The sequence below is a fragment of the Melanerpes formicivorus genome, unplaced genomic scaffold, assembly GCF_026170545.1.
Source record: "Melanerpes formicivorus ecotype bairdi unplaced genomic scaffold, bMelFor1.0.p_v2 SCAF_31, whole genome shotgun sequence".
Taxonomy (NCBI): Eukaryota; Metazoa; Chordata; class Aves; order Piciformes; family Picidae; genus Melanerpes; species Melanerpes formicivorus.
In genome coordinates, this window is record NW_027142383.1 from 9645945 (window position 1) to 9670945 (window position 25001).

General features: G+C 54.2%; 1 protein-coding gene across 1 annotated transcript in view; it reads left to right on the forward strand.

Annotated features, from left to right (window-relative positions):
* Positions 1 to 25001, forward strand: part of MBOAT2 (membrane bound O-acyltransferase domain containing 2) — an 84435-nt gene that overhangs the window by 16197 nt on the left and 43237 nt on the right. Inside the window, exons 2-3 of the mRNA XM_068155352.1 lie at positions 1381 to 1526; positions 10209 to 10286. Coding sequence (XP_068011453.1) covers positions 1381 to 1526; positions 10209 to 10286 — 224 coding nt within the window. The remainder of the gene's footprint in view (positions 1 to 1380; positions 1527 to 10208; positions 10287 to 25001) is intronic.

Here is a 25001-nt window from a genome sequence, read left to right on the forward strand (position 1 = left end):
TTCCTTTTATTGACTGCTTTGGATTCTTTAATTCCACTTCTGCCTTCAGTGCCCTGATGTCTTGAGATATTTCATGTGGGAGAGATTTTCCTGTCTTCAAGAACAAAGGGCCTGAAGGGGCCACAGATTCACAGACTGTGTCAGGTCAGAAGGGACCCTCAAAGGTCACCAAGTTCCAACCTCCCTGCAGGCAGCAGGGACACCTCCACATAGATCGGGCTGCCTGTGCCCAGCTCCAGGGATGTGGCCTCAAGCACATCTCTGGGTAGCCTGCTCCAGCCTCTCCCCAGCCTCACTGCCAAGGATTTATTCCCCCTCTCCAGTCTCAATCTCCTCTCTCCCAGCAACAAGCCCTTGTCCCTCCTCCTGGCCCTCCCAGCCCTTGTCCCAAGTCCCTCCCCAGCTCTCCTGGAGCCCCTGCAGGCACTGTGGAAGGCTGCTCTGAGCAGCTTCTAACCCAACCCAGATCTTCACCCCCCCTATGGGGACAGCAGGGAAGATTCTGTGTTTGAATAGGGTGCTTAGCTATGAGGAGAGCTTACAGGAGAGGAATTGGGGGGCATTGGGGTGGCCTTTTTGGGCTGGCTGTGGGGTTTTTTGGCTGGTTGTGTTGGTGGTGTGTGTTTTGGCTGGTTGTACTGTTGCGGGGGCCTGATTTTGGTCTGCCATGGTGTTGGTGGGGGGGGTGGGGCTCTTTCTGGTCTGTTATGGCTTTGGGGTTGTTTTCTTTGCCTCTCCATGGCTGCTGCCTCTTTTCAGCTCAGCTGCTCAGGGGAACACTGTGCTTTGGGGAGAAGCTCTGACACACTGTGGTGAGGACCACAGCACATCTAAAACTTTGGAAGGTTGCTAATAGCTTGTGGACACTTTAGTTAGTTTTCAGTAGCCAAGGGGATAAGAACCCAGTTCAGGAGGGACAGGGATCTGCTGGGGGGAGTCCAAGGGAGGGCTACCAGGATGCTGAAGGGACTGCAGCACTGCCTGGGAAGGAGAGGCTGAGAGCCCTGGGGCTGTTCAGTCTGGAGAGGAGAAGACTGAGAGGGATCTGATCAATGTCTATCAATAGCTGAGGGCTGGGGGTCCAGAGGGAGGGGACAGGCTCTGTTCAGCTGCGCCCTGGGATAGGACAAGGGGCAATGGATATGAACTGCAGCACAGGAGGTTCCACCTCAGCATGAGGAGGAGCTTCTGCACTGTGAGGCTCACAGAGCCCTGGAGCAGGCTGCCCAGAGAGGTTGTGTCCTCTAGAGACTTTCCCACCCCATCTGGATGTGCTTCTATGTGACCTCTGCTGGATTCTGTGGTCCTGCTCTGGCAGGGGGGATCCTCAGAGATCCCTTCTAACCCCTGACACCCTGTGCTCTCTGCTGTTTTCTGCAGGTCAACTTTGTGGTGTGCCAACTGTTTGCCTTGCTGGCGGCTGCCTGGTTCCGGACGTACCTGCACGCCAGCAAAACCAGCCCCTTCATCAGGCACCTGGTGGCTACCTTCTTGGGTCTTTACCTTGCACTTTTCTGCTTTGGCTGGTAAGTTCCAATTGCATTCCCAGGCAAGTGCAGCTTTTCATCCCTTGTTTGCAGGGAAGCAAGGTTCTGTGATGCAGAACATGATTGCCTCCTTGTGTGGGGCTGAGCTGCTGCAGCTCTCAGAACTGGGCAGAACTGAGTGGTAACTCACTGCCTGCCTCTGGGCTTGAGAAGAAGGAGCAGCTGCAGTTTGTTTCACTTGTCCCAGCTTTTCTGTGTAGAATCATGGAATCATTTGGGTTGGAGAAGCCCTCTGAGATCCTCCAGTCCAGCATCAACCCAGCCCCACTGTGGCCACTCAACCATGGGCCCAAGTGCCATGGCCACAACCTTCTTGCACACCTCCAGGGCTGGGGACTACACCGCCTCCTGTGCCAATCCCTGACCACTCTTGCACCAAAGAAATGTTTCCTCATCTCCAACCTAACCCTCCCAGGCCATTCCCTCTCCTCCTATCACCTGATCCTAAGGAGAGCAGAGGTCTTCCCTTGAGGTACAGCCCAGGTGTGATGACTGAGATCATTTTGCTTAGCCATTCACTGTGCCCCTTCCTGAGTACTGAACAGAATCTGATGTGTAGGAAGAGTGCCTGGAACTGCCCCTGCCTGGAGGTGTTCCAGGCCAGGCTGGATGAGGCCTTGAGCAGCCTGTGCTGGTGGGAGGTGTCCCTGCCCATGGCTGGGGGTTGGAGCTGGATGAGCTTCAAGGTCCCTTCCAACCCAAAGCATTCTAAGCAGCCATGGATCTGAAGAAATTCAGCACCCCCCATTCTCTGCCCAGAAGACTTCATTCCCACAACAAGGAGAGGAAATACTGAGCAAGGCTCAAATCTAGCACCACAGCAATAGCACTGCAGCCAGCACTGTTCTCAGTGAGGATATGAAGTGTGGCCAGTGCAACACTGGCAGCAGTCCTCCATGAAGAGTTACTCCCAAAACCTCCATTAAACCTCCCCACAGCTGAGGTTGTTCACTCATGGAGTCACAGAAGGGCTTGGGGTGGAAGGGACCTCAAAGCTCAGCCAGCTCCAGCCTCCTGCCATGGGCAGGGACACCTCCCACCAGCCCAGGCTGCTCAAGGCCTCATCCAGCCTGGCCCTGAGCAGGACCAGATGTAAAGATGAGGTGGCAAAAGCCCTGCAAGTTGGATTCCATGGGAGATTTTGCTCCTCCTCCATGGTCTTGGGCTCTGCAGAGCTGCACCCACACGCTGGTTCCCATGAGACATGCCCTGAGCAGCACAGCAGGAACAAAGCAGGCAGCAAAGCATGGAGAAAGATGAAGGCTTCTCCCTCAGAGGCATTGCCAGGAGCCTTCATCTGCTGACAGGAGTCTTACTGTCTTCTCCTTTTCAGCAACTAGGAGATGACTGTGGGACAAGGTTTGATGAGGACAGATTGAGGCTGGAGATGAGGAAGAAATTCTTGCCAGTGAGGGTGGGGAGAGCCTGGCACAGGCTGCCCAGGGAGGCTGTGGCTGCCTGCAGGTCCCCTGCATGTCCCTTCCCTACAGCACCTCGAGAGCACAGGGACAGCAGCACTGCAAGAATTCTCACTGCCAAGAACAGGGAAGGAAGGAGAGCCACAGAGGTCTGCTCAGGGACCTGATCAAGTGCCTGGAGGTGTTCTAGGCCAGGCTGGATAAGGCCTTGAGCAGCCTGGGCTGGTGGGAAGTGTCCCTGCCCATGGCAGGGGGCTGGAACTGGATGAGTTTTGAGGTCCCTTCCAATCCAAACCATTCCATGAGCTGCTGAGGCTCCTAGCAGCATAAAACACCTGGAAAGAAGCTGGCCTGGATTTGAGAGTGTTGGGTTGGGACTCTTTTATGTTTAGGTGGGGTGAGGTGGTGGTGGTGTCTGGTTTTGATGGGGGGAAGGGATTTGGTTTTTTGCCTGTTTGTTATTTTTTGGGTGCTGGGGTTTGGGGTTGGCTTTTTTTGGGTGCCTGGGGTATGGTTTGTGTGGGTGCCCTGCCAAATGTGCCATCACTGCTGATGTTCTGTGACATGGGAAGTGGGCAGAGGATCCAGAGCCAGCCAGCCTGCCACAGCCTTCCTGGGTGCCTGCAGGTGCTGAGGGAGGACACAGCAATCACACTGCCTGCTGGTTGCCCCGAGGAAAACAAGGGAAGAAAATCCCAGCTGTGGGGATGCAGCTCAGAAGCAGCAGGCCATGGTCTCATAGCACAGGGAACACTGGGTCTCAGCAGGCCACTGCTGCTCTGGCCACAGCAGTACTCTAAACAGCTGCCCTCCAGCTCTGACCTGACTAGTAACTTCCCAAGGCAGACCCTGAACAACAGAAGTGCCTGCATCTGGTGGAGACCTAATGCAGAACACTCAAGGGAGTAAGCTCTTCATTGGCTCTGCTCAAGCACAAGAGGGTGAGGAAGGGCTGCATGAGCCAACACCTGCCTTACAGACTCACAGATGGGCTGGAAGAGACCATCAAAGGTCATCCTGCACAAAGCCCTTGCAGTGAACAGGGACAGCTCCAGCTGGAGCAGGCTGCCCAGGGCTACATCAAGTCTGAGCTTGGATGACTCCAGGGACAGAGCCTCAACCACCTCCCTGGGCAGCCTGTGCCAGTGTCTCCCCAGCCTCACTGTGCAGAACTTCCTCCTCAAGTCCAACCTAAATCAGCCCTGCTCCAGTTTCAAACCCTTGTCCCTCATCCTGTCACCACAGGCCCTCCCCAGCATTCCTCTAGGTTTCCTCCAGGTATTGAAATGCAGCTCTAAGGTCTCCCTGCAGCTCTCTCCCTTCTCCAGGCTGAACAACCAATTCTTCCAGCCTGTCTTCATAGGGGAGATCCACTCCAGCAGCTCCTATCACAGTCAGAGTTGGTTTGGTTGGAACACAGCTGTAAGATCAGAGCATCCAAGCATCCCTGTCCTTCCCCCCCTGCCCATTTGATCAGTCTGGAAAGCATCCCCTGCCTCCTGACCCAGCTGCTGAAAGATGTGGTGATTACTACTCCCAGCAGAAGGATCTCTCCTACCCTCACAAGTGGACAGGGACTGCACAGAGAGCTCTCTTCTAGAACAGCCTCTTAGTCTCCTCTGCAGTTCTTGGGTGGGGCTAAGTGAAAGAATAAGAAAAGCTTTTGCAGCAAGTCCAAATCAGCTCAGGACACAAAGCTGCAGCATGAAGTCACCTCAGATCAATGTGAAGCTGTAAGAGACAGAAGTGAGACACCAAAAGGAAATGGCTGGCATGCCTGTGACAGCTGGAGCCACCCAGGATCACCCCTGGATTAAGACAGACTTGGGTTTCACCAAGCAAGCTGCTCCAGCTGGATCCTGCTTTGAACAGGGGATGCTGGGTGTGGGAGATGATTCCCTCAGCTATTCTAAGGCCCTGTGATCTCAGCTGTGACTTCCAGTGAAGGCATCTGACCTGCACAACACAAAGGCTACTCCAGACTTGCTCCTGGGTGTAACTGAGACACTGGATTGGAAAGTGCTGACCTGCCAGTGCTTCCCATTTGCAGCCACCTTCCTTTAAGGGAAGGAAAAGCAGCTCCAAACACTAACTTGGAGAAGATGGAGGCACCCTCAGCAAGCCTGCAGGTGACACCAAGCTGAGTGGTGCAGTTGGTAAGGCTGAAGGATGGGAGCAGGGTAGGCTGCAGTGGCTGAGGAGAACCTCAGGAGGTTCAACAAGGCAAACTAACAAGGTCCTGCACCTGGGTCAGGGCAACCCCTGATACCAATCCAGGCTGGGGGGGATGAGATTGAGAGCAGCCCTGCAGAGAAGGCCTTGGGGGTGCTGGTGGGGGAGAAGCTGGACAGGAGCCAGCAATGGGCACTGGCAGCTTCTGGGCTGCCAGTGCACATTGCCAGAGCTGGAGAGAGGGGATCCTGCCCCTCTGCTCAGACCTCAACTGCAGGACTGTGTCCAGATATGGGACTCCCAACACAAGAGAGACATAGAGCTGCTGGAGCAGGTCCAGAGGAGGCCAGAAAGAAGAACCTCTGCTATGGGGAAAGGCTGAGAGAGTTGGGGGTGTTCAGCCTGGAGAAGAGAAGGCTCCAGGGAGACCTGAGAGAACATTTCAGGATCTGAAGGGAACCTCCAGGCAGGATGGGGGGGGGGACTGTTCAAAAGGGGCTGTGGGGACAGGATGAGAGGCGATGGCTTGGGACTGGAGCAGGGCAGGGTTAGGTTGGACACCAGGAGGAAGTTCTGCACAGGGAGGCTGGGGAGAGACTGGCACAGGTTGCCCTGGGAGGTGGTTAAGGCCCTGTCTCTGGGGACATTCAAGATCTGTGACCCACCAGTGGTTCAGTTCAGTCAGTGCCATGCAACCAGGATGTTTAATCAGCTCTTATTAGCAGCAGCCCTTGCCAGCAGCTGAAGACCACCCCAGCTCTCCCTGAACTCTTCTAGGTACAATTCATTCTGCCACTTCATTTTGCAGGGAGACTGATTTATTTGACATCAAGAGTTTGTTGAGGTAATAAAGCATGCAGCAATGATACCATGACTCAGAGCTCTTTTGCTGGCAGCACGACAGGCAGAGTAATGTGCCTTGGAGAAGCATCTCCAGAGATGCTGCACCTCTCAGAGCTCACCAGGGCCCGGAAAACAGGACTCTGGCTATCAATTTGCTCTTGCTTGACTGGGTTCAGCTTCACTGCCAGCACAAAGCTTAAGAAGATCTATGCAAGCCACAGAGCAAGAGCTGCTCAGTCCCCACAGGCTGCTAACACCCCCAGCCCCTCTGGCACTGCTGCTCCCTTCCAGGCATAGGGTGTCCTCCAGATGCTTGGAGAAGCAGGAGCTGCTGGAGAGAGTCCAAAGGAGGCTACAGGGATAATGAGGGGACTGGAACACATCTGCTGTGAAGAAAGGCTGAGAGCCCTGGGGCTGCTCAGAGAAGGCTGAGAGGGGATCTGATTAAGGTCTATAAATATCTGAGGGGTGGGTGGCAAGAAGGTGCCAGGCTCTATTTGGGGTGCTCTGAGATAGGACAAGGAAGCAGGGGTACAGGCTGGGACGCAGGAGGTTCCACCTCAACAGGAGGAGAAGCTTCTTTGGTGTGAGGCTGCTGGAGCCTGGAGCAGGCTGTGGAGTCTCCTGCTCTGGAGCCTTTCCAGCCCCCCCAGATGTGTTCTGTGTGTCCTGCCCTGGGTGCCCTGCTCTGGCAGGGGTTGGACTCAATCTCCAGAGATTCCCTTCCCAACTCTACAACTCTACGACAGCAGGCACACAGTGGGGAAAAACCAACACCACTACAGAGGCCACACCACCTTGGTCAGGCACTGGCACAGGCTGCCCAGGGAGGTGGTGGAGTCCCCATCCCTGGGGGGGTTCAGGACACGTGTGGCCATGGTGGTGTTGGGTTGCTGGTTGGAGTCAATGATCTTGGAGGCCTTTTCCAACCCAAACGGTTCTGTGACTCACAAAGCTGCAAAGTGCATGACACTGGCCTGCCCTTCCCCCCGTTACAGATGCAAGAAGGGGGAGAGGGGACCCCAAAGATCAAATGTGTTTAGCCTTCAGTTCAAACTAAGGCAAAAGTGACAGTCACTGAAGGTAGTGAATTGCAGTTCTCTTTTCACTCCCCTGCTCCAGTCACAGCACACAGCATCACCAGAGGCTGTCCCACCTGAACATTCCCCTTGCAAGAGGGTACTGCACCAAGGCACTTCCCAGCTTCCTCCTTTATTGCTTCAAGGAATGAGTGGAGCTGCACCCAAGCAGAGGCAGCAGAGCTACAGGAAGTTATCAAAGGGGATGAGCTTGGAACAGCTTTTCAAAACAAACACTGTCAAAAGACACTCAGGAGGGGCAGTAGGAAGCTCCTTCACAGCTGGTTACTTCCACAAGTGCTCCCTCCCCAGGTCCCTGCAGCCAGTCCCCCTCTGCAGGGCTGGTTGTGTCATGGTCAAAGCAGCAGCAGAGAGAACCACTGCCTGCTGCTGCCCTGTGGGCCCGAGGGTTACAAAAGAATTGACCTCTACGCGAGCAACAGCAGAAGTCATAACAAGTGAAGATGATGTTTCAGTCAGAGCATCCTCAAGAGGAAACCTCAAAGCCTCCAGCACAAGCTCCACAGAAGTAAACACGGAGGCAGGAGGAGCTGCTCCTGCTTTGGTGTTTACATTTGGTTTCGAAGTGAGAGGCTTTGCTGAGCAATTTGAGGCAGCAGCAATGCAAAGATCATCCAGTTTAGGCTGGAACTTAGCAAGAAGCTCTGCAGAACAAAGGAGGTGAGAGACTGCAGCAGGCTGCCCAAGGAGGCTGGGGATGCCTCCTCTCTGGAAATGCTGAAGGCCAGGCTGGATGAGCAGCCTGCTCTAGTTGAGAGGTGCCCCTGCCCAAGGGGGCTGGACTGGATGACCTTTGGAGGTCCCTTCTATGATCAAGTGGGAGGCTGCTATGAAACTTCAAAGAGGCACAGGATAAGCCCCATCCAAGTCCTGTCCCCTGTCCCTCCACCACCTCCCCGGGCAGCACATTCCAATGGGCAATCACTCTCTCTGTGTAGAACTTCTTCCTAACATCCAACCTGAACCTCCCCTGGTGCAGCCTGAGACTGTGTCCTCTTGTCCTGGTACTGGCTGCCTGGGAAAAGAGACCAACATCTGCCTGGCTACAACCTCCCTTCAGGTAGTTGTAGACAGCAATAAGGTCACCCCTGAGTCTCCTCTTCTCCAGGCTAAGCAATCCCAGCTCCCTCAGCCTCTCCTCACAGGGCTGTGCTCCAGACCCCTCACCAACTTCGTTGCCCTTCTCTGGACACGCTCCAGCAAGTCAACCTCCTTCCTAAACTGAGGGGCCCAGAACTGGACACAGGACTCGAGGTGTGGCCTAACCAGTGCAGCGTACAGGGGCAGAATGACCTCCCTGCTCCTGCTGGCCACACTGTTCCTGATGCAGGCCAGGATACCATTGGCCCTCTTGGCTGCCTGGGCACACTGCAGGCTCATGTTCAGCCTACCATCAACCAGCACCCCCAGGTCCCTCTCTGCCTGGCTGCTCTCCAGCCACTCTGACCCCAGCCTGTAGCTCTGCATGGGGTTGTTGTGGCCAATGTGCAGAACCCGGCCCTTGGATGTGTTCAATCTCATGCCCTTGGACTCTGCCCATCTGTCCAGCCTGTCGAGGTCCCTCTGCAGAGTCTCTCTACCCTCCAGCAGATCAACTCCTGCCCTCAGCAAATTTACTGATGATGGACTCAATGCCCTCATCCAGATCATCAATAAAGATGTTAAAGAGCACAGGGCCCAGCACTGATCCCTGGGGCACACCACTGGTGACTGGCTGCCAGCTGGATGTGGCACTACAGAGGAGAAGCTCTGCAGTTCAGGGCAAAACTAACAGCCATGAGAAATGGTACTGAAAGCAGGAAGCCTATTTCAGCTGTCAAGCTTCTGTTACCTTCTGTTTTAGTTCTAAGAGCTCTGTTTCCATTGCTGCTTTACCTTGTTACTGGCTGTGTACAAGATGAGCTACTACCTTGGACAACAAAAATTGGTGTTCGCCTCTGCAAAGAAACAGGAAATGTCTTTGCTATTATACACAGAAAGCCCCAAAGATGTTTCTGCCTAGGAAACTGCTGGCACAGGTTGCCCAGGGAGGTGGTGGAAGCCTCCTCCTCATGCCTGGAGGTGTTTGCAGCCAGACTGGATGCGGCTGTGAGCAACCTGCTGTAGTGTGAGGTGTCCCTGGCCATGGCAGGGGGGTTGGAGCTGGCTGAGCCTTGAGGTCCCTTCCAGCCCTGACAGTTCTGTGACTCTATAAACTCCCCTGGCAGGCAGACCACAGCTTCAGCTACCATGAAGAAAATTACTTCAAACATGCCCTAAGCAGCTGCACAAGAGAGGGGAAGCATCCTACTGCAAAGAGCCAGAGCAGCACCTCTGAAAGCAGAGTCTGTAGCCACAGGAAAGCAGTAATCCTGCTCTCCGCACCATCACTGCCCTTGGTGCAAGGCTCTGCCTGCTCACACAGCATCTCTGCCCTTGGCTTCAGAGGGAATCTGCACTGCCTGGGAGCTCCTTGAGAAGAACTCCATAAGGATCTTCACAATGCTCAGTGTCAGCTCCCCAAGTCATTGCTGAGGCTCTGAACATGGGAGTCAGCATTTCCAAATGTCTCCTTTATTGCTTCAAGGAATGAGTGGAGCTGCACCCAAGCAGAGGCAGCAGAGCTACAGGAAGTTATCAAAGGGGATGAGCTTGGAACAGCTTTTCAAAACAAACACTGTCAAAAGACACTCAGGAGGGGCAGTAGGAAGCTCCTTCACAGCTGGTTACTTCCACAAGTGCTCCCTCCCCAGGTCCCTGCAGCCAGCCCCCCTCTGCAGGGCTGGTTGTGTCATGGTCAAAGCAGCAGCAGAGAGAACCACTGCCTGCTGCTGCCCTGTGGGCCCGAGGGTTACAAAAGAATTGACCTCTACGCGAGCAACAGCAGAGCTGCCCCTTACCGAGCTGCTGAGGCTCCTAGCAGCATAAAACACCTGGAAAGAAGCTGGCCTGGATTTGAGAGTGTTGGGTTGGGACTCTTTTATGTTTAGGTGGGGTGAGGTGGTGGGTGCCTGGGGTATGGTTTGTGTGGGTGCTGGGGTTTTGTTGGGTGTTGAACCTCTTCAGATGATGGAATCCAGGCAGTTTCTTTTCCTTGATCGTTGTGCTGCGAGGGTTTCCATCTCTGTTCTGTGTTTTTTCTCCTCCAGGTATGCCTTACATTTTGTTATCCAAAGTGGCATTTCCTACTGTCTCATGGTCATCACAGGGGCGGAGAATATGCACAAGTAAGTTTTCCTTCCTGAGCACACTGGGTTCCTTTCAGTGCACTGCTGCTCCTCAGGGCTGCTCTGCAGCTGCACACCCAGAGCATCTTTCTGCTTCTCTCAGAATTTGCTCAGTGCCTCAGCTCTGCTCCCTGTGGGTTGATTTCCAGGAGAGCAAATGGCTTCTTTGGGTGGTTTTGCTGGGCTTTGGATGTAGCTGAAGCTCATTGCAGTTGGCAGTGTCCCACTGAGTCTTTTGTGCTCTCTGCACCCTGCTCTCTGTGGTTGCTGCTTAAATAATTGCAGGTGTCTCCCAAATGAGTCACATGCATAAATCTGTCTGGGATACCAGGCAGTGCTGGGAGAAGGGAGGGGTCTGAAGGGAGCAAGCTGTGGGAGGCTGAGCATTTCTGTAGTTGTTGTATGGTACTCTTGGTTATTGCCTCTCTTGTTTTGGGAGGGTAAGGCAGTGTGAGTGCTGCCTAGATTTACAGCCATCACCCAAGCCTATTCATAGGGCATTCTGCTGGCATTGACTGGATTCATGATTATCAGTGGCTGAATCCACTCTGGAGGGCACTGGTTTCCCTTTTCCAGCCCTTTGTGAAAGCAGCAGAGGCACTGATTCCTGGAGGCATCTGTTGTGTTATCCCATTCGTCTGGAGATCAGCACCAAATGAGGTTCCCACTGTGATTATTTCCTGCATAAATGCTGAGTAAAATAGCAAATAGGTTCTTGAAGTTTGAGAGGCGCTGAGGACAGAACCAGGAAGGAAGATTGGGTTTGCACAGAAGGTGCAGGGCCAGGGTGGCCTTGGTTGGTAACTCTGCTATGGGAACACTGCTGCTGTGGTACTGCCTGCTTCTAGGCTGTCCTTGCAGGTACCTCACATTATTAGGCTCTTATTCATGGCATCAGAGAATGGGTTGGGTTGGAAGGGACCTCCAAAGCTCCTCCAGTCCAACCCCCTGCAGGCAGCAGGGACATCCTCCACTGGATCAGGTTGCTCAGAGCCTTCTCCAGCCTCACCTTGAACAACTCCAGGAGTGGAGCCTCAGCCACCTCCTTGGGCAGCCTGCTGCAGTGTTCCAGCAGCCTCCTGGTGCAGAACTTGTTCCTCACATCCAATCTCAATCTGCTCTGCTCTCATTTCAAACCCTTGCCCCTGGTCCTGTCCCTGCAGGCCTTTGGGAACAGTCCTTCTGCACCCTTCTTGTATCTCCCTTCAGGTACTGGCAGGCTGCTCTAAGGTCCCCCTGAAGCTTTCTCTTCTCCGGGCTGAACACCCCCAGCTCCTTCAGCCTGGCCTCACAACAGAGGTTCTCCATCCCTCTGGTCATCTTTGGCCTCCTCTGGAGCTGCTCCACCAGGTCCATGTCCCTGTGCTGAGGGCTCCAGAGCTGGACACAGTGCTCCATGTGAGGTGAGCAGGGTGAAGTCTTTAGGCATTGAACAAGCAAAGGTTTAACTTCTGTAGCTTAGTGCTTTGAAAGAACTGATGGAGGTGGTTAAAAGCTGCAGCAGGAGGTGTCAGGGAGGAATCCTTTGGGGTCTGGGTCATAGCAGGAAAGGAGTTCCCTGAGACTGAACTAAAACTGCTCAGTTATTTTTGTGCCTGGTGGTACTTCAGCTGGTAGATGGAGTGGGGACAGTGGCTCTCCTCAGTGCTTCAGGAGCTCTTGGCTTTCAGTGTGTGACTAAAGCTGTCCTAATATTGATGCTTTCATGGCTCAGCCCACTGAGAATCTGAAAACTGTGTGTGGCGAAGTTCAAGTGCAGTGAGCCTGCATTTGGGAGCTGCTGTGTTGCTGATGGGAGGAGGCCATGCCATGTTGCTGATGCTCACAGCCGCATCCAGTCTGGCTGCAAACACCTCCAGGCATGAGGAGGAGGCTTCCACCACCTCCCTGGGCAACCTGTGCCAGCAGTTTCCTAGGCAGAAACATCTTTGGGGCTTTCTGTGTATAATAGCAAAGACATTTCCTGTTTCTTTGCAGAGGCGAACACCAATTTTTGTTGTCCAAGGTAGTAGCTCATCTTGTACACAGCCAGTAACAAGGTAAAGCAGCAATGGAAACAGAGCTCTTAGAACTAAAACAGAAGGTAACAGAAGCTTGACAGCTGAAATAGGCTTCCTGCTTTCAGTACCATTTCTCATGGCTGTTAGTTTTGCCCTGAACTGCAGAGCTTCTCCTCTGTAGTGCCACATCCAGCTGGCAGCCAGTCACCAGTGGTGTGCCCCAGGGATCAGTGCTGGGCCCTGTGCTCTTTAACATCTTTATTGATGATCTGGATGAGGGCATTGAGTCCATCATCAGTAAATTTGCTGAGGGCAGGAGTTGATCTGCTGGAGGGTAGAGAGACTCTGCAGAGGGACCTCGACAGGCTGGACAGATGGGCAGAGTCCAAGGGCATGAGATTGAACACATCCAAGGGCCGGGTTCTGCACATTGGCCACAACAACCCCATGCAGAGCTACAGGCTGGGGTCAGAGTGGCTGGAGAGCAGCCAGGCAGAGAGGGACCTGGGGGTGCTGGTTGATGGTAGGCTGAACATGAGCCTGCAGTGTGCCCAGGCAGCCAAGAGGGCCAATGGTATCCTGGCCTGCATCAGGAACAGTGTGGCCAGCAGGAGCAGGGAGGTCATTCTGCCCCTGTACGCTGCACTGGTTAGGCCACACCTCGAGTCCTGTGTCCAGTTCTGGGCCCCTCAGTTTAGGAAGGAGGTTGACTTGCTGGAGCGTGTCCAGAGAAGGGCAACGAAGTTGGTGAGGGGTCTGGAGCACAGCCCTGTGAGGAGAGGCTGAGGGAGCTGGGATTGCTTAGCCTGGAGAAGAGGAGACTCAGGGGTGACCTTATTGCTGTCTACAACTACCTGAAGGGAGGTTGTAGCCAGGCAGATGTTGGTCTCTTTTCCCAGGCAGCCAGTACCAGGACAAGAGGACACAGTCTCAGGCTGCACCAGGGGAGGTTCAGGTTGGATGTTAGGAAGAAGTTCTACACAGAGAGAGTGATTGCCCATTGGAATGTGCTGCCCGGGGAGGTGGTGGAGGGACAGGGGACAGGACTTGGATGGGGCTTATCCTGTGCCTCTTTGAAGTTTCATAGCAGCCTCCCACTTGATCATAGAAGGGACCTCCAAAGGTCATCCAGTCCAGCCCCCTTGGGCAGGGGCACCTCTCAACTAGAGCAGGCTGCTCATCCAGCCTGGCCTTCAGCATTTCCAGAGAGGAGGCATCCCCAGCCTCCTTGGGCAGCCTGCTGCAGTCTCTCACCTCCTTTGTTCTGCAGAGCTTCTTGCTAAGTTCCAGCCTAAACTGGATGATCTTTGCATTGCTGCTGCCTCAAATTGCTCAGCAAAGCCTCTCACTTCGAAACCAAATGTAAACACCAAAGCAGGAGCAGCTCCTCCTGCCTCCGTGTTTACTTCTGTGGAGCTTGTGCTGGAGGCTTTGAGGTTTCCTCTTGAGGATGCTCTGACTGAAACATCATCTTCACTTGTTATGACTTCTGCTGTTGCTCGCGTAGAGGTCAATTCTTTTGTAACCCTCGGGCCCACAGGGCAGCAGCAGGCAGTGGTTCTCTCTGCTGCTGCTTTGACCATGACACAACCAGCCCTGCAGAGGGGGACTGGCTGCAGGGACCTGGGGAGGGAGCACTTGTGGAAGTAACCAGCTGTGAAGGAGCTTCCTACTGCCCCTCCTGAGTGTCTTTTGACAGTGTTTGTTTTGAAAAGCTGTTCCAAGCTCATCCCCTTTGATAACTTCCTGTAGCTCTGCTGCCTCTGCTTGGGTGCAGCTCCACTCATTCCTTGAAGCAATAAAGGAGGAAGCTGGGAAGTGCCTTGGTGCAGTACCCTCTTGCAAGGGGAATGTTCAGGTGGGACAGCCTCTGGTGATGCTGTGTGCTGTGACTGGAGCAGGGGAGTGAAAAGAGAACTGCAATTCACTACCTTCAGTGACTGTCACTTTTGCCTTAGTTTGAACTGAAGGCTAAACACATTTGATCTTTGGGGTCCCCTCTCCCCCTTCTTGCATCTGTAACGGGGGGAAGGGCAGGCCAGTGTCATGCACTTTGCAGCTTTGTGAGTCACAGAACCGTTTGGGTTGGAAAAGGCCTCCAAGATCATTGACTCCAACCAGCAACCCAACACCACCATGGCCACACGTGTCCTGAACCCCCCCAGGGATGGGGACTCCACCACCTCCCTGGGCAGCCTGTGCCAGTGCCTGACCAAGGTGGTGTGGCCTCTGTAGTGGTGTTGGTTTTTCCCCACTGTGTGCCTGCTGTCGTAGAGTTGTAGAGTTGGGAAGGGAATCTCTGGAGATTGAGTCCAACCCCTGCCAGAGCAGGGCACCCAGGGCAGGACACACAGAACACATCTGGGGGGGCTGGAAAGGCTCCAGAGCAGGAGACTCCACAGCCTGCTCCAGGCTCCAGCAGCCTCACACCAAAGAAGCTTCTCCTCCTGTTGAGGTGGAACCTCCTGCGTCCCAGCCTGTACCCCTGCTTCCTTGTCCTATCTCAGAGCACCCCAAATAGAGCCTGGCACCTTCTTGCCACCCACCCCTCAGATATTTATAGACCTTAATCAGATCCCCTCTCAGCCTTCTCTGAGCAGCCCCAGGGCTCTCAGCCTTTCTTCACAGCAGATGTGTTCCAGTCCCCTCATTATCCCTGTAGCCTCCTTTGGACTCTCTCCAGCAGCTCCTGCTTCTCCAAGCATCTGGAGGACACCCTATGCCTGGAAGGGAGCAGCAGTGCCAGAGGGGCTGGGGGTGTTAGCAGCCTGTGGGGACTGAGCAGCTCTTGCTCTGTGGCTTGCATAGATCTTCTTAAGCTTTGTGCTGGCAGTGAAGCTGAACCCAGTCAAGCAAGAGCAAATTGATAGCCAGAGTCCTGTTTTCCGGGCCCTGGTGAGCTCTGAGAGGTGCAGCATCTCTGGAGATGCTTCTCCAAGGCACATTACTCTGCCTGTCGTGCTGCCAGCAAAAGAGCTCTGAGTCATGGTATCATTGCTGCATGCTTTATTACCTCAACAAACTCTTGATGTCAAATAAATCAGTCTCCCTGCAAAATGAAGTGGCAGAATGAATTGTACCTAGAAGAGTTCAGGGAGAGCTGGGGTGGTCTTCAGCTGCTGGCAAGGGCTGCTGCTAATAAGAGCTGATTAAACATCCTGGTTGCATGGCACTGACTGAACTGAACCACTGGTGGGTCACAGATCTTGAATGTCCCCAGAGACAGGGCCTTAACCACCTCCCAGGGCAACCTGTGCCAGTCTCTCCCCAGCCTCCCTGTGCAGAACTTCCTCCTGGTGTCCAACCTAACCCTGCCCTGCTCCAGTCCCAAGCCATCGCCTCTCATCCTGTCCCCACAGCCCCTTTTGAACAGTCCCCCCCCCATCCTGCCTGGAGGTTCCCTTCAGATCCTGAAATGTTCTCTCAGGTCTCCCTGGAGCCTTCTCTTCTCCAGGCTGAACACCCCCAACTCTCTCAGCCTTTCCCCATAGCAGAGGTTCTTCTTTCTGGCCTCCTCTGGACCTGCTCCAGCAGCTCTATGTCTCTCTTGTGTTGGGAGTCCCATATCTGGACACAGTCCTGCAGTTGAGGTCTGAGCAGAGGGGCAGGATCCCCTCTCTCCAGCTCTGGCAATGTGCACTGGCAGCCCAGAAGCTGCCAGTGCCCATTGCTGGCTCCTGTCCAGCTTCTCCCCCACCAGCACCCCCAAGGCCTTCTCTGCAGGGCTGCTCTCAATCTCATCCCCCCCAGCCTGGATTGGTATCAGGGGTTGCCCTGACCCAGGTGCAGGACCTTGTTAGTTTGCCTTGTTGAACCTCCTGAGGTTCTCCTCAGCCACTGCAGCCTACCCTGCTCCCATCCTTCAGCCTTACCAACTGCACCACTCAGCTTGGTGTCACCTGCAGGCTTGCTGAGGGTGCCTCCATCTTCTCCAAGTTAGTGTTTGGAGCTGCTTTTCCTTCCCTTAAAGGAAGGTGGCTGCAAATGGGAAGCACTGGCAGGTCAGCACTTTCCAATCCAGTGTCTCAGTTACACCCAGGAGCAAGTCTGGAGTAGCCTTTGTGTTGTGCAGGTCAGATGCCTTCACTGGAAGTCACAGCTGAGATCACAGGGCCTTAGAATAGCTGAGGGAATCATCTCCCACACCCAGCATCCCCTGTTCAAAGCAGGATCCAGCTGGAGCAGCTTGCTTGGTGAAACCCAAGTCTGTCTTAATCCAGGGGTGATCCTGGGTGGCTCCAGCTGTCACAGGCATGCCAGCCATTTCCTTTTGGTGTCTCACTTCTGTCTCTTACAGCTTCACATTGATCTGAGGTGACTTCATGCTGCAGCTTTGTGTCCTGAGCTGATTTGGACTTGCTGCAAAAGCTTTTCTTATTCTTTCACTTAGCCCCACCCAAGAACTGCAGAGGAGACTAAGAGGCTGTTCTAGAAGAGAGCTCTCTGTGCAGTCCCTGTCCACTTGTGAGGGTAGGAGAGATCCTTCTGCTGGGAGTAGTAATCACCACATCTTTCAGCAGCTGGGTCAGGAGGCAGGGGATGCTTTCCAGACTGATCAAATGGGCAGGGGGGGAAGGACAGGGATGCTTGGATGCTCTGATCTTACAGCTGTGTTCCAACCAAACCAACTCTGACTGTGATAGGAGCTGCTGGAGTGGATCTCCCCTATGAAGACAGGCTGGAAGAATTGGTTGTTCAGCCTGGAGAAGGGAGAGAGCTGCAGGGAGACCTTAGAGCTGCATTTCAATACCTGGAGGAAACCTAGAGGAATGCTGGGGAGGGCCTGTGGTGACAGGATGAGGGACAAGGGTTTGAAACTGGAGCAGGGCTGATTTAGGTTGGACTTGAGGAGGAAGTTCTGCACAGTGAGGCTGGGGAGACACTGGCACAGGCTGCCCAGGGAGGTGGTTGAGGCTCTGTCCCTGGAGTCATCCAAGCTCAGACTTGATGTAGCCCTGGGCAGCCTGCTCCAGCTGGAGCTGTCCCTGTTCACTGCAAGGGCTTTGTGCAGGATGACCTTTGATGGTCTCTTCCAGCCCATCTGTGAGTCTGTAAGGCAGGTGTTGGCTCATGCAGCCCTTCCTCACCCTCTTGTGCTTGAGCAGAGCCAATGAAGAGCTTACTCCCTTGAGTGTTCTGCATTAGGTCTCCACCAGATGCAGGCACTTCTGTTGTTCAGGGTCTGCCTTGGGAAGTTACTAGTCAGGTCAGAGCTGGAGGGCAGCTGTTTAGAGTACTGCTGTGGCCAGAGCAGCAGTGGCCTGCTGAGACCCAGTGTTCCCTGTGCTATGAGACCATGGCCTGCTGCTTCTGAGCTGCATCCCCACAGCTGGGATTTTCTTCCCTTGTTTTCCTCGGGGCAACCAGCAGGCAGTGTGATTGCTGTGTCCTCCCTCAGCACCTGCAGGCACCCAGGAAGGCTGTGGCAGGCTGGCTGGCTCTGGATCCTCTGCCCACTTCCCATGTCACAGAACATCAGCAGTGATGGCACATTTGGCAGGGCACCCACACAAACCATACCCCAGGCACCCAAAAAAAGCCAACCCCAAACCCCAGCACCCAAAAAATAACAAACAGGCAAAAAACCAAATCCCTTCCCCCCATCAAAACCAGACACCACCACCACCTCACCCCACCTAAACATAAAAGAGTCCCAACCCAACACTCTCAAATCCAGGCCAGCTTCTTTCCAGGTGTTTTATGCTGCTAGGAGCCTCAGCAGCTCATGGAATGGTTTGGATTGGAAGGGACCTCAAAACTCATCCAGTTCCAGCCCCCTGCCATGGGCAGGGACACTTCCCACCAGCCCAGGCTGCTCAAGGCCTTATCCAGCCTGGCCTAGAACACCTCCAGGCACTTGATCAGGTCCCTGAGCAGACCTCTGTGGCTCTCCTTCCTTCCCTGTTCTTGGCAGTGAGAATTCTTGCAGTGCTGCTGTCCCTGTGCTCTCGAGGTGCTGTAGGGAAGGGACATGCAGGGGACCTGCAGGCAGCCACAGCCTCCCTGGGCAGCCTGTGCCAGGCTCTCCCCACCCTCACTGGCAAGAATTTCTTCCTCATCTCCAGCCTCAATCTGTCCTCATCAAACCTTGTCCCACAGTCATCTCCTAGTTGCTGAAAAGGAGAAGACAGTAAGACTCCTGTCAGCAGATGAAGGCTCCTGGCAATGCCTCTGAGGGAGAAGCCTTCATCTTTCTCCATGCTTTGCTGCCTGCTTTGTTCCTGCTGTGCTGCTCAGGGCATGTCTCATGGGAACCAGCGTGTGGGTGCAGCTCTGCAGAGCCCAAGACCATGGAGGAGGAGCAAAATCTCCCATGGAATCCAACTTGCAGGGCTTTTGCCACCTCATCTTTACATCTGGTCCTGCTCAGGGCCAGGCTGGATGAGGCCTTGAGCAGCCTGGGCTGGTGGGAGGTGTCCCTGCCCATGGCAGGAGGCTGGAGCTGGCTGAGCTTTGAGGTCCCTTCCACCCCAAGCCCTTCTGTGACTCCATGAGTGAACAACCTCAGCTGTGGGGAGGTTTAATGGAGGTTTTGGGAGTAACTCTTCATGGAGGACTGCTGCCAGTGTTGCACTGGCCACACTTCATATCCTCACTGAGAACAGTGCTGGCTGCAGTGCTATTGCTGTGGTGCTAGATTTGAGCCTTGCTCAGTATTTCCTCTCCTTGTTGTGGGAATGAAGTCTTCTGGGCAGAGAATGGGGGGTGCTGAATTTCTTCAGATCCATGGCTGCTTAGAATGCTTTGGGTTGGAAGGGACCTTGAAGCTCATCCAGCTCCAACCCCCAGCCATGGGCAGGGACACCTCCCACCAGCACAGGCTGCTCAAGGCCTCATCCAGCCTGGCCTGGAACACCTCCAGGCAGGGGCAGTTCCAGGCACTCTTCCTACACATCAGATTCTGTTCAGTACTCAGGAAGGGGCACAGTGAATGGCTAAGCAAAATGATCTCAGTCATCACACCTGGGCTGTACCTCAAGGGAAGACCTCTGCTCTCCTTAGGATCAGGTGATAGGAGGAGAGGGAATGGCCTGGGAGGGTTAGGTTGGAGATGAGGAAACATTTCTTTGGTGCAAGAGTGGTCAGGGATTGGCACAGGAGGCGGTGTAGTCCCCAGCCCTGGAGGTGTGCAAGAAGGTTGTGGCCATGGCACTTGGGCCCATGGTTGAGTGGCCACAGTGGGGCTGGGTTGATGCTGGACTGGAGGATCTCAGAGGGCTTCTCCAACCCAAATGATTCCATGATTCTACACAGAAAAGCTGGGACAAGTGAAACAAACTGCAGCTGCTCCTTCTTCTCAAGCCCAGAGGCAGGCAGTGAGTTACCACTCAGTTCTGCCCAGTTCTGAGAGCTGCAGCAGCTCAGCCCCACACAAGGAGGCAATCATGTTCTGCATCACAGAACCTTGCTTCCCTGCAAACAAGGGATGAAAAGCTGCACTTGCCTGGGAATGCAATTGGAACTTACCAGCCAAAGCAGAAAAGTGCAAGGTAAAGACCCAAGAAGGTAGCCACCAGGTGCCTGATGAAGGGGCTGGTTTTGCTGGCGTGCAGGTACGTCCGGAACCAGGCAGCCGCCAGCAAGGCAAACAGTTGGCACACCACAAAGTTGACCTGCAGAAAACAGCAGAGAGCACAGGGTGTCAGGGGTTAGAAGGGATCTCTGAGGATCCCCCCTGCCAGAGCAGGACCACAGAATCCAGCAGAGGTCACATAGAAGCACATCCAGATGGGGTGGGAAAGTCTCTAGAGGACACAACCTCTCTGGGCAGCCTGCTCCAGGGCTCTGTGAGCCTCACAGTGCAGAAGCTCCTCCTCATGCTGAGGTGGAACCTCCTGTGCTGCAGTTCATATCCATTGCCCCTTGTCCTATCCCAGGGCGCAGCTGAACAGAGCCTGTCCCCTCCCTCTGGACCCCCAGCCCTCAGCTATTGATAGACATTGATCAGATCCCTCTCAGTCTTCTCCTCTCCAGACTGAACAGCCCCAGGGCTCTCAGCCTCTCCTTCCCAGGCAGTGCTGCAGTCCCTTCAGCATCCTGGTAGCCCTCCCTTGGACTCCCCCCAGCAGATCCCTGTCCCTCCTGAACTGGGTTCTTATCCCCTTGGCTACTGAAAACTAACTAAAGTGTCCACAAGCTATTAGCAACCTTCCAAAGTTTTAGATGTGCTGTGGTCCTCACCACAGTGTGTCAGAGCTTCTCCCCAAAGCACAGTGTTCCCCTGAGCAGCTGAGCTGAAAAGAGGCAGCAGCCATGGAGAGGCAAAGAAAACAACCCCAAAGCCATAACAGACCAGAAAGAGCCCCACCCCCCCCACCAACACCATGGCAGACCAAAATCAGGCCCCCGCAACAGTACAACCAGCCAAAACACACACCACCAACACAACCAGCCAAAAAACCCCACAGCCAGCCCAAAAAGGCCACCCCAATGCCCCCCAATTCCTCTCCTGTAAGCTCTCCTCATAGCTAAGCACCCTATTCAAACACAGAATCTTCCCTGCTGTCCCCATAGGGGGGGTGAAGATCTGGGTTGGGTTAGAAGCTGCTCAGAGCAGCCTTCCACAGTGCCTGCAGGGGCTCCAGGAGAGCTGGGGAGGGACTTGGGACAAGGGCTGGGAGGGCCAGGAGGAGGGACAAGGGCTTGTTGCTGGGAGAGAGGAGATTGAGACTGGAGAGGGGGAATAAATCCTTGGCAGTGAGGCTGGGGAGAGGCTGGAGCAGGCTACCCAGAGATGTGCTTGAGGCCACATCCCTGGAGCTGGGCACAGGCAGCCCGATCTATGTGGAGGTGTCCCTGCTGCCTGCAGGGAGGTTGGAACTTGGTGACCTTTGAGGGTCCCTTCTGACCTGACACAGTCTGTGAATCTGTGGCCCCTTCAGGCCCTTTGTTCTTGAAGACAGGAAAATCTCTCCCACATGAAATATCTCAAGACATCAGGGCACTGAAGGCAGAAGTGGAATTAAAGAATCCAAAGCAGTCAATAAAAGGAATTATTTTGACTGAAAAAAAACTTAGCAGTGAGGGCAAGATGAGGAAAGAATTTCCTCCAGCACAGCAACTGCTACCCACAGGGGCTCCAGTCTGTGAAAGGTGACCTGAGGGAACACAAGAAGAAAGAGGCTCATGGAAAATCTCCTTGCTCCCATAGCTTGTCTTTGACCTTCAACACAGAATGGGTTGGAAGGGACCTTTATTAGAATAAACCAAACCAGGTTGGAAGAGACCTTCAAGATCATCGTGTCCAACCCATCAACCAATCCAACCCACCCAAACAGCTAACCCATGGCACCAAGTACCACATCAAGTCTCCTCCTGAACACCTCCAATGACGGCAACTCCACCACCTCCCCGGGCAGCCCATTCCATAGCGCAATCACTCTTTCTGTATAGAACTTCTTCCTAACATCCAACCTGAACCTCCCCTGGCGCAGCCTGAGACTGTGTCCTCTTGTTCTGGTGCTGGCTGCCTGGGAGAAGAGACCATCATCCGCCTGTCTACAACCTCCCTTCAGGTAGTTGTAGAGAGCGATAAGGTCACCCCTGAGTCTCCTCTTCTCCAGGCTGAGCAACCCCAGCTCCCTCAGTCTTTCCTCATAGGGCTTGTGTTCCAAACCCCTCACCAACTTTGTTGCTCTTCTCTGGACTCGTTCCAGCAAGTCTCCAGCTCCAACCCCCAGCCATAGGCAGGGACACCTCCCACCAGCCCAGGCTGCTCAAGGCCTCATCCAGCCTGGCCTGGAACACTTCCAGGCAGGAAGCAGCCACAGCCTCCCTGGGCAGCCTGTGCCAGAGTCTCCCCAGCCTCACTGGCAAGAATTTCTTCCCCATCTCCAGTTTAAATCTGCCCTGCTCAAGCTTGAAACCAATCCAATCAGTTCCCAATCCCTGGATTGCTGAGTTCCTTAATCTCCATAGAAAGAGGAGAAAACACTGAGCAAGGCTTCAGGCTGAAGGAGTGTTCCACCTGGGTTTTGTAGGGGGGCAAGATGTAGAGTGCCAGAGACATCCATGTAGGAGGCTAAAATCCTGTGGGAGAGCTTCACCTCCCTCCAGCTTCCTCCCCTGCCTGTATTTCACTTTTGCATTCCCTACTGTGGCTTTGCGGCAAAGCCATTTGATACACAAAGTATTTGAACAATGTGTCAATGAGAAGAGAGGGGGAAAAAGGTTGTGGGCCACTTCCTCCTCCCCAAACAAATACCTCTGCAGTTGCTGCTGCTGCTGCTGGAGCCTCCTTCTCCCTGGAAACTATTTGTTTGTGTGGATCAGGAGATAGGAGAGGAGCAGGCTGCCAGCCCTCGCCTCGGGGCCGGGCTCCTTCCTCACCCATTGCTTGGTGTGTGTGCAATACCTGTTCCAAACCAGCTGCCTGGCTGGGGAGTGCCAAACGTGGAAGCTCTGCTGCAGCCCTAACCTGGTTTGGCAGAGCTGGAAGTGTTTCAGAGGGTTCTGAGCAGTGCTGAATGTTGTGACAGAAAACAACTCCTGTGGGTGTGCTTCTGCCATTCCTCTCCTGGAGGCTGGCTGGCCAGATCAGCAGCATCTTGACTGGCTCTACAGCTGCTTTGCCTCTCTGCTGCACCCCAGCTCCTGGCAGGCTTGAAATTGTCCAGACTTTAACTACGGATGTCTTCAAAAGTGTTCATTTGGGAAACGAAGCCTGATAAGAGTGCTGGGAAGCGGAGGGTGGAAGCCCTGGGAGAGTTGGTCAGGACCTCTAAGCAAAGACAGCTTCAGATCCTTTACAACAACTTGAAAAACAGAACCCCAGGCAGCAGAACCCCCAAAGCTCCACTCTGGTCAGGTTCTCCTGGAAATCAGCCTCACTTGAGCCTAAGTCTTCTGGGGGTTTGTGCTCCTCCTCCTGTGCAGGGAGCTGCATCCTGGTAGACTCCTTTCAGTCCACTAAAACTTAGAATCACAGAGCCCTGCAATGGCTCAGGGTGGAAGGGACCTCTGAGCTCCTCTGCTCCAAGCTCCCCACCATGCCCAGGGACACCTCTCAACTGTTCTCATCCAGCCTGGCCTGCACCACCCCCAGCAAGGAGGCAGCCACAGCCTCCCTGGGCAGCCTGTGCCAGAGGCTCAGCTCCCTGGGACTGAAGAACTTCTTCCTCAGCTCCAGTCTGACCCTGCTCTGCCTCAGCTCCAAACCATTGCCCCTTGGCCTGGCTCCAGACCCCCTCAGGAGAAGTCTCTCTGCAGCTTTCCTGCAGGATCCCTTCAGGTCCTGGCAGGCAGCTCTGAGGTGCCCCTGGAGCCTTCTCCTCTGCAGGCTGCACAGCCCCAGCTCCCTCAGCCTGTGCTCCCAGCAGAGCTGCTCCAGTCCTTGGAGCATCTTTGTGGCCTCCTCTGGCCTCTCTCCAGCAGCTCTGTGTCCTTCTCCTGCTGGGGACCCCAGACCTGGGGGCAGGATTGGAGGTGAGGTTTGGGCAGAGCCCAGGGTCAGAATCCCCTCTGCTGCCCTCTGCCCACCCTGCTCTGGCTGCAGCCCAGCACACAGCTGCCTGGGGGCTGCAGGAGGCACTGCTGGCTCCTGGGGAGCTGCTCAGCACCCAGCACCCCCAGGTTGACGAGAATGGAGACAGGGACGACAGCACTCAATATTATTGAGTGATAGAAATCATCCGACTTTATTGTTCCATGCTTCATTATTTATAGTCTTATGCATAGTTAATTCTATTCTAATTTAACACATACTATCTCTCTAAAAGGTTACATCATTGTTTTCACTACTCTCTGGATTTTTTTCTACTCAGTCTAATTGCTCTTTTTCCCAGATCTCGCCTCCTCCTTATCTTGTTTGCCTTTTCTCAGGGGCAGCTTGACCTCAGCATACCAAAGCAATCAGCACTTTTCCACAACTCCTACTCCATTGCTATATTAATAACAGAAAATCCTTCAAGGCCTGAATTGCACAGGTGTTCCTGGGACCCATGTCCCCTCTTGCTTAAACCAATCCCCAACACCAGGTGTCTGTCTTCAGAGCTGCTCTCAACAGGTCTGTTTCAATCCTGCCTCAGGTGGTGAGTTCAAGACCACTCTCCATGTTTGTGTCAATGCTTTTAAGTCTCCCTTCAGCTGCTCTGTCACTTGCAGATGTGCTTTCCAGAGCAGCTTGAGCTCATGTTGAGAGCTCATTCTGTTGGCTTTGCAGGGCTGTGACTTTCCACAGCTCCTTGTCCTGCTCCAGTGCTGCCTGATAGCTGGTTTGCACTGTAGCTTGCAGTGGTTGGTTGTTTACAGTCACACTCATGCTTTGCACACCTCTGCATGCAGCTTCACCTGGGGCTTTTAAGCCTTCTTCCCTCTCTCTCTTTTTTGTGTCTTCCTTCTGTTCCACTCTCCTTCCTTTTTCTCCCTCTGCCTTCTTAAGCAGCAACTTGGGCTAGTGGGAGGTGTCCCTGCCCGTGGCAGTGGACTAGAATAGGATAATCTTTAAGGTCCCTCCACCCCAACCCCCGCTGGGCTTCCCTGATGGTTTGCTAGAGGCAGAGGGCTGCTCTCCAGGCATCACTTAGTAACAGGAATTTAGTAGCAGTCCCAGTGTCAGCAAGCCACAACTCAATCTGATAGGCATGGAAAGGTTGGAAGGTGCCTCTGGAGGTCATCTGGTCCAACCCTCCTCACTCAAGCAGAGCTGCTGAGGGCCTGGGGGGAGCAGAATCTACCCTGGCCAGAAACAGTGGAGCTGGCTGGCGCAGCACCCCTC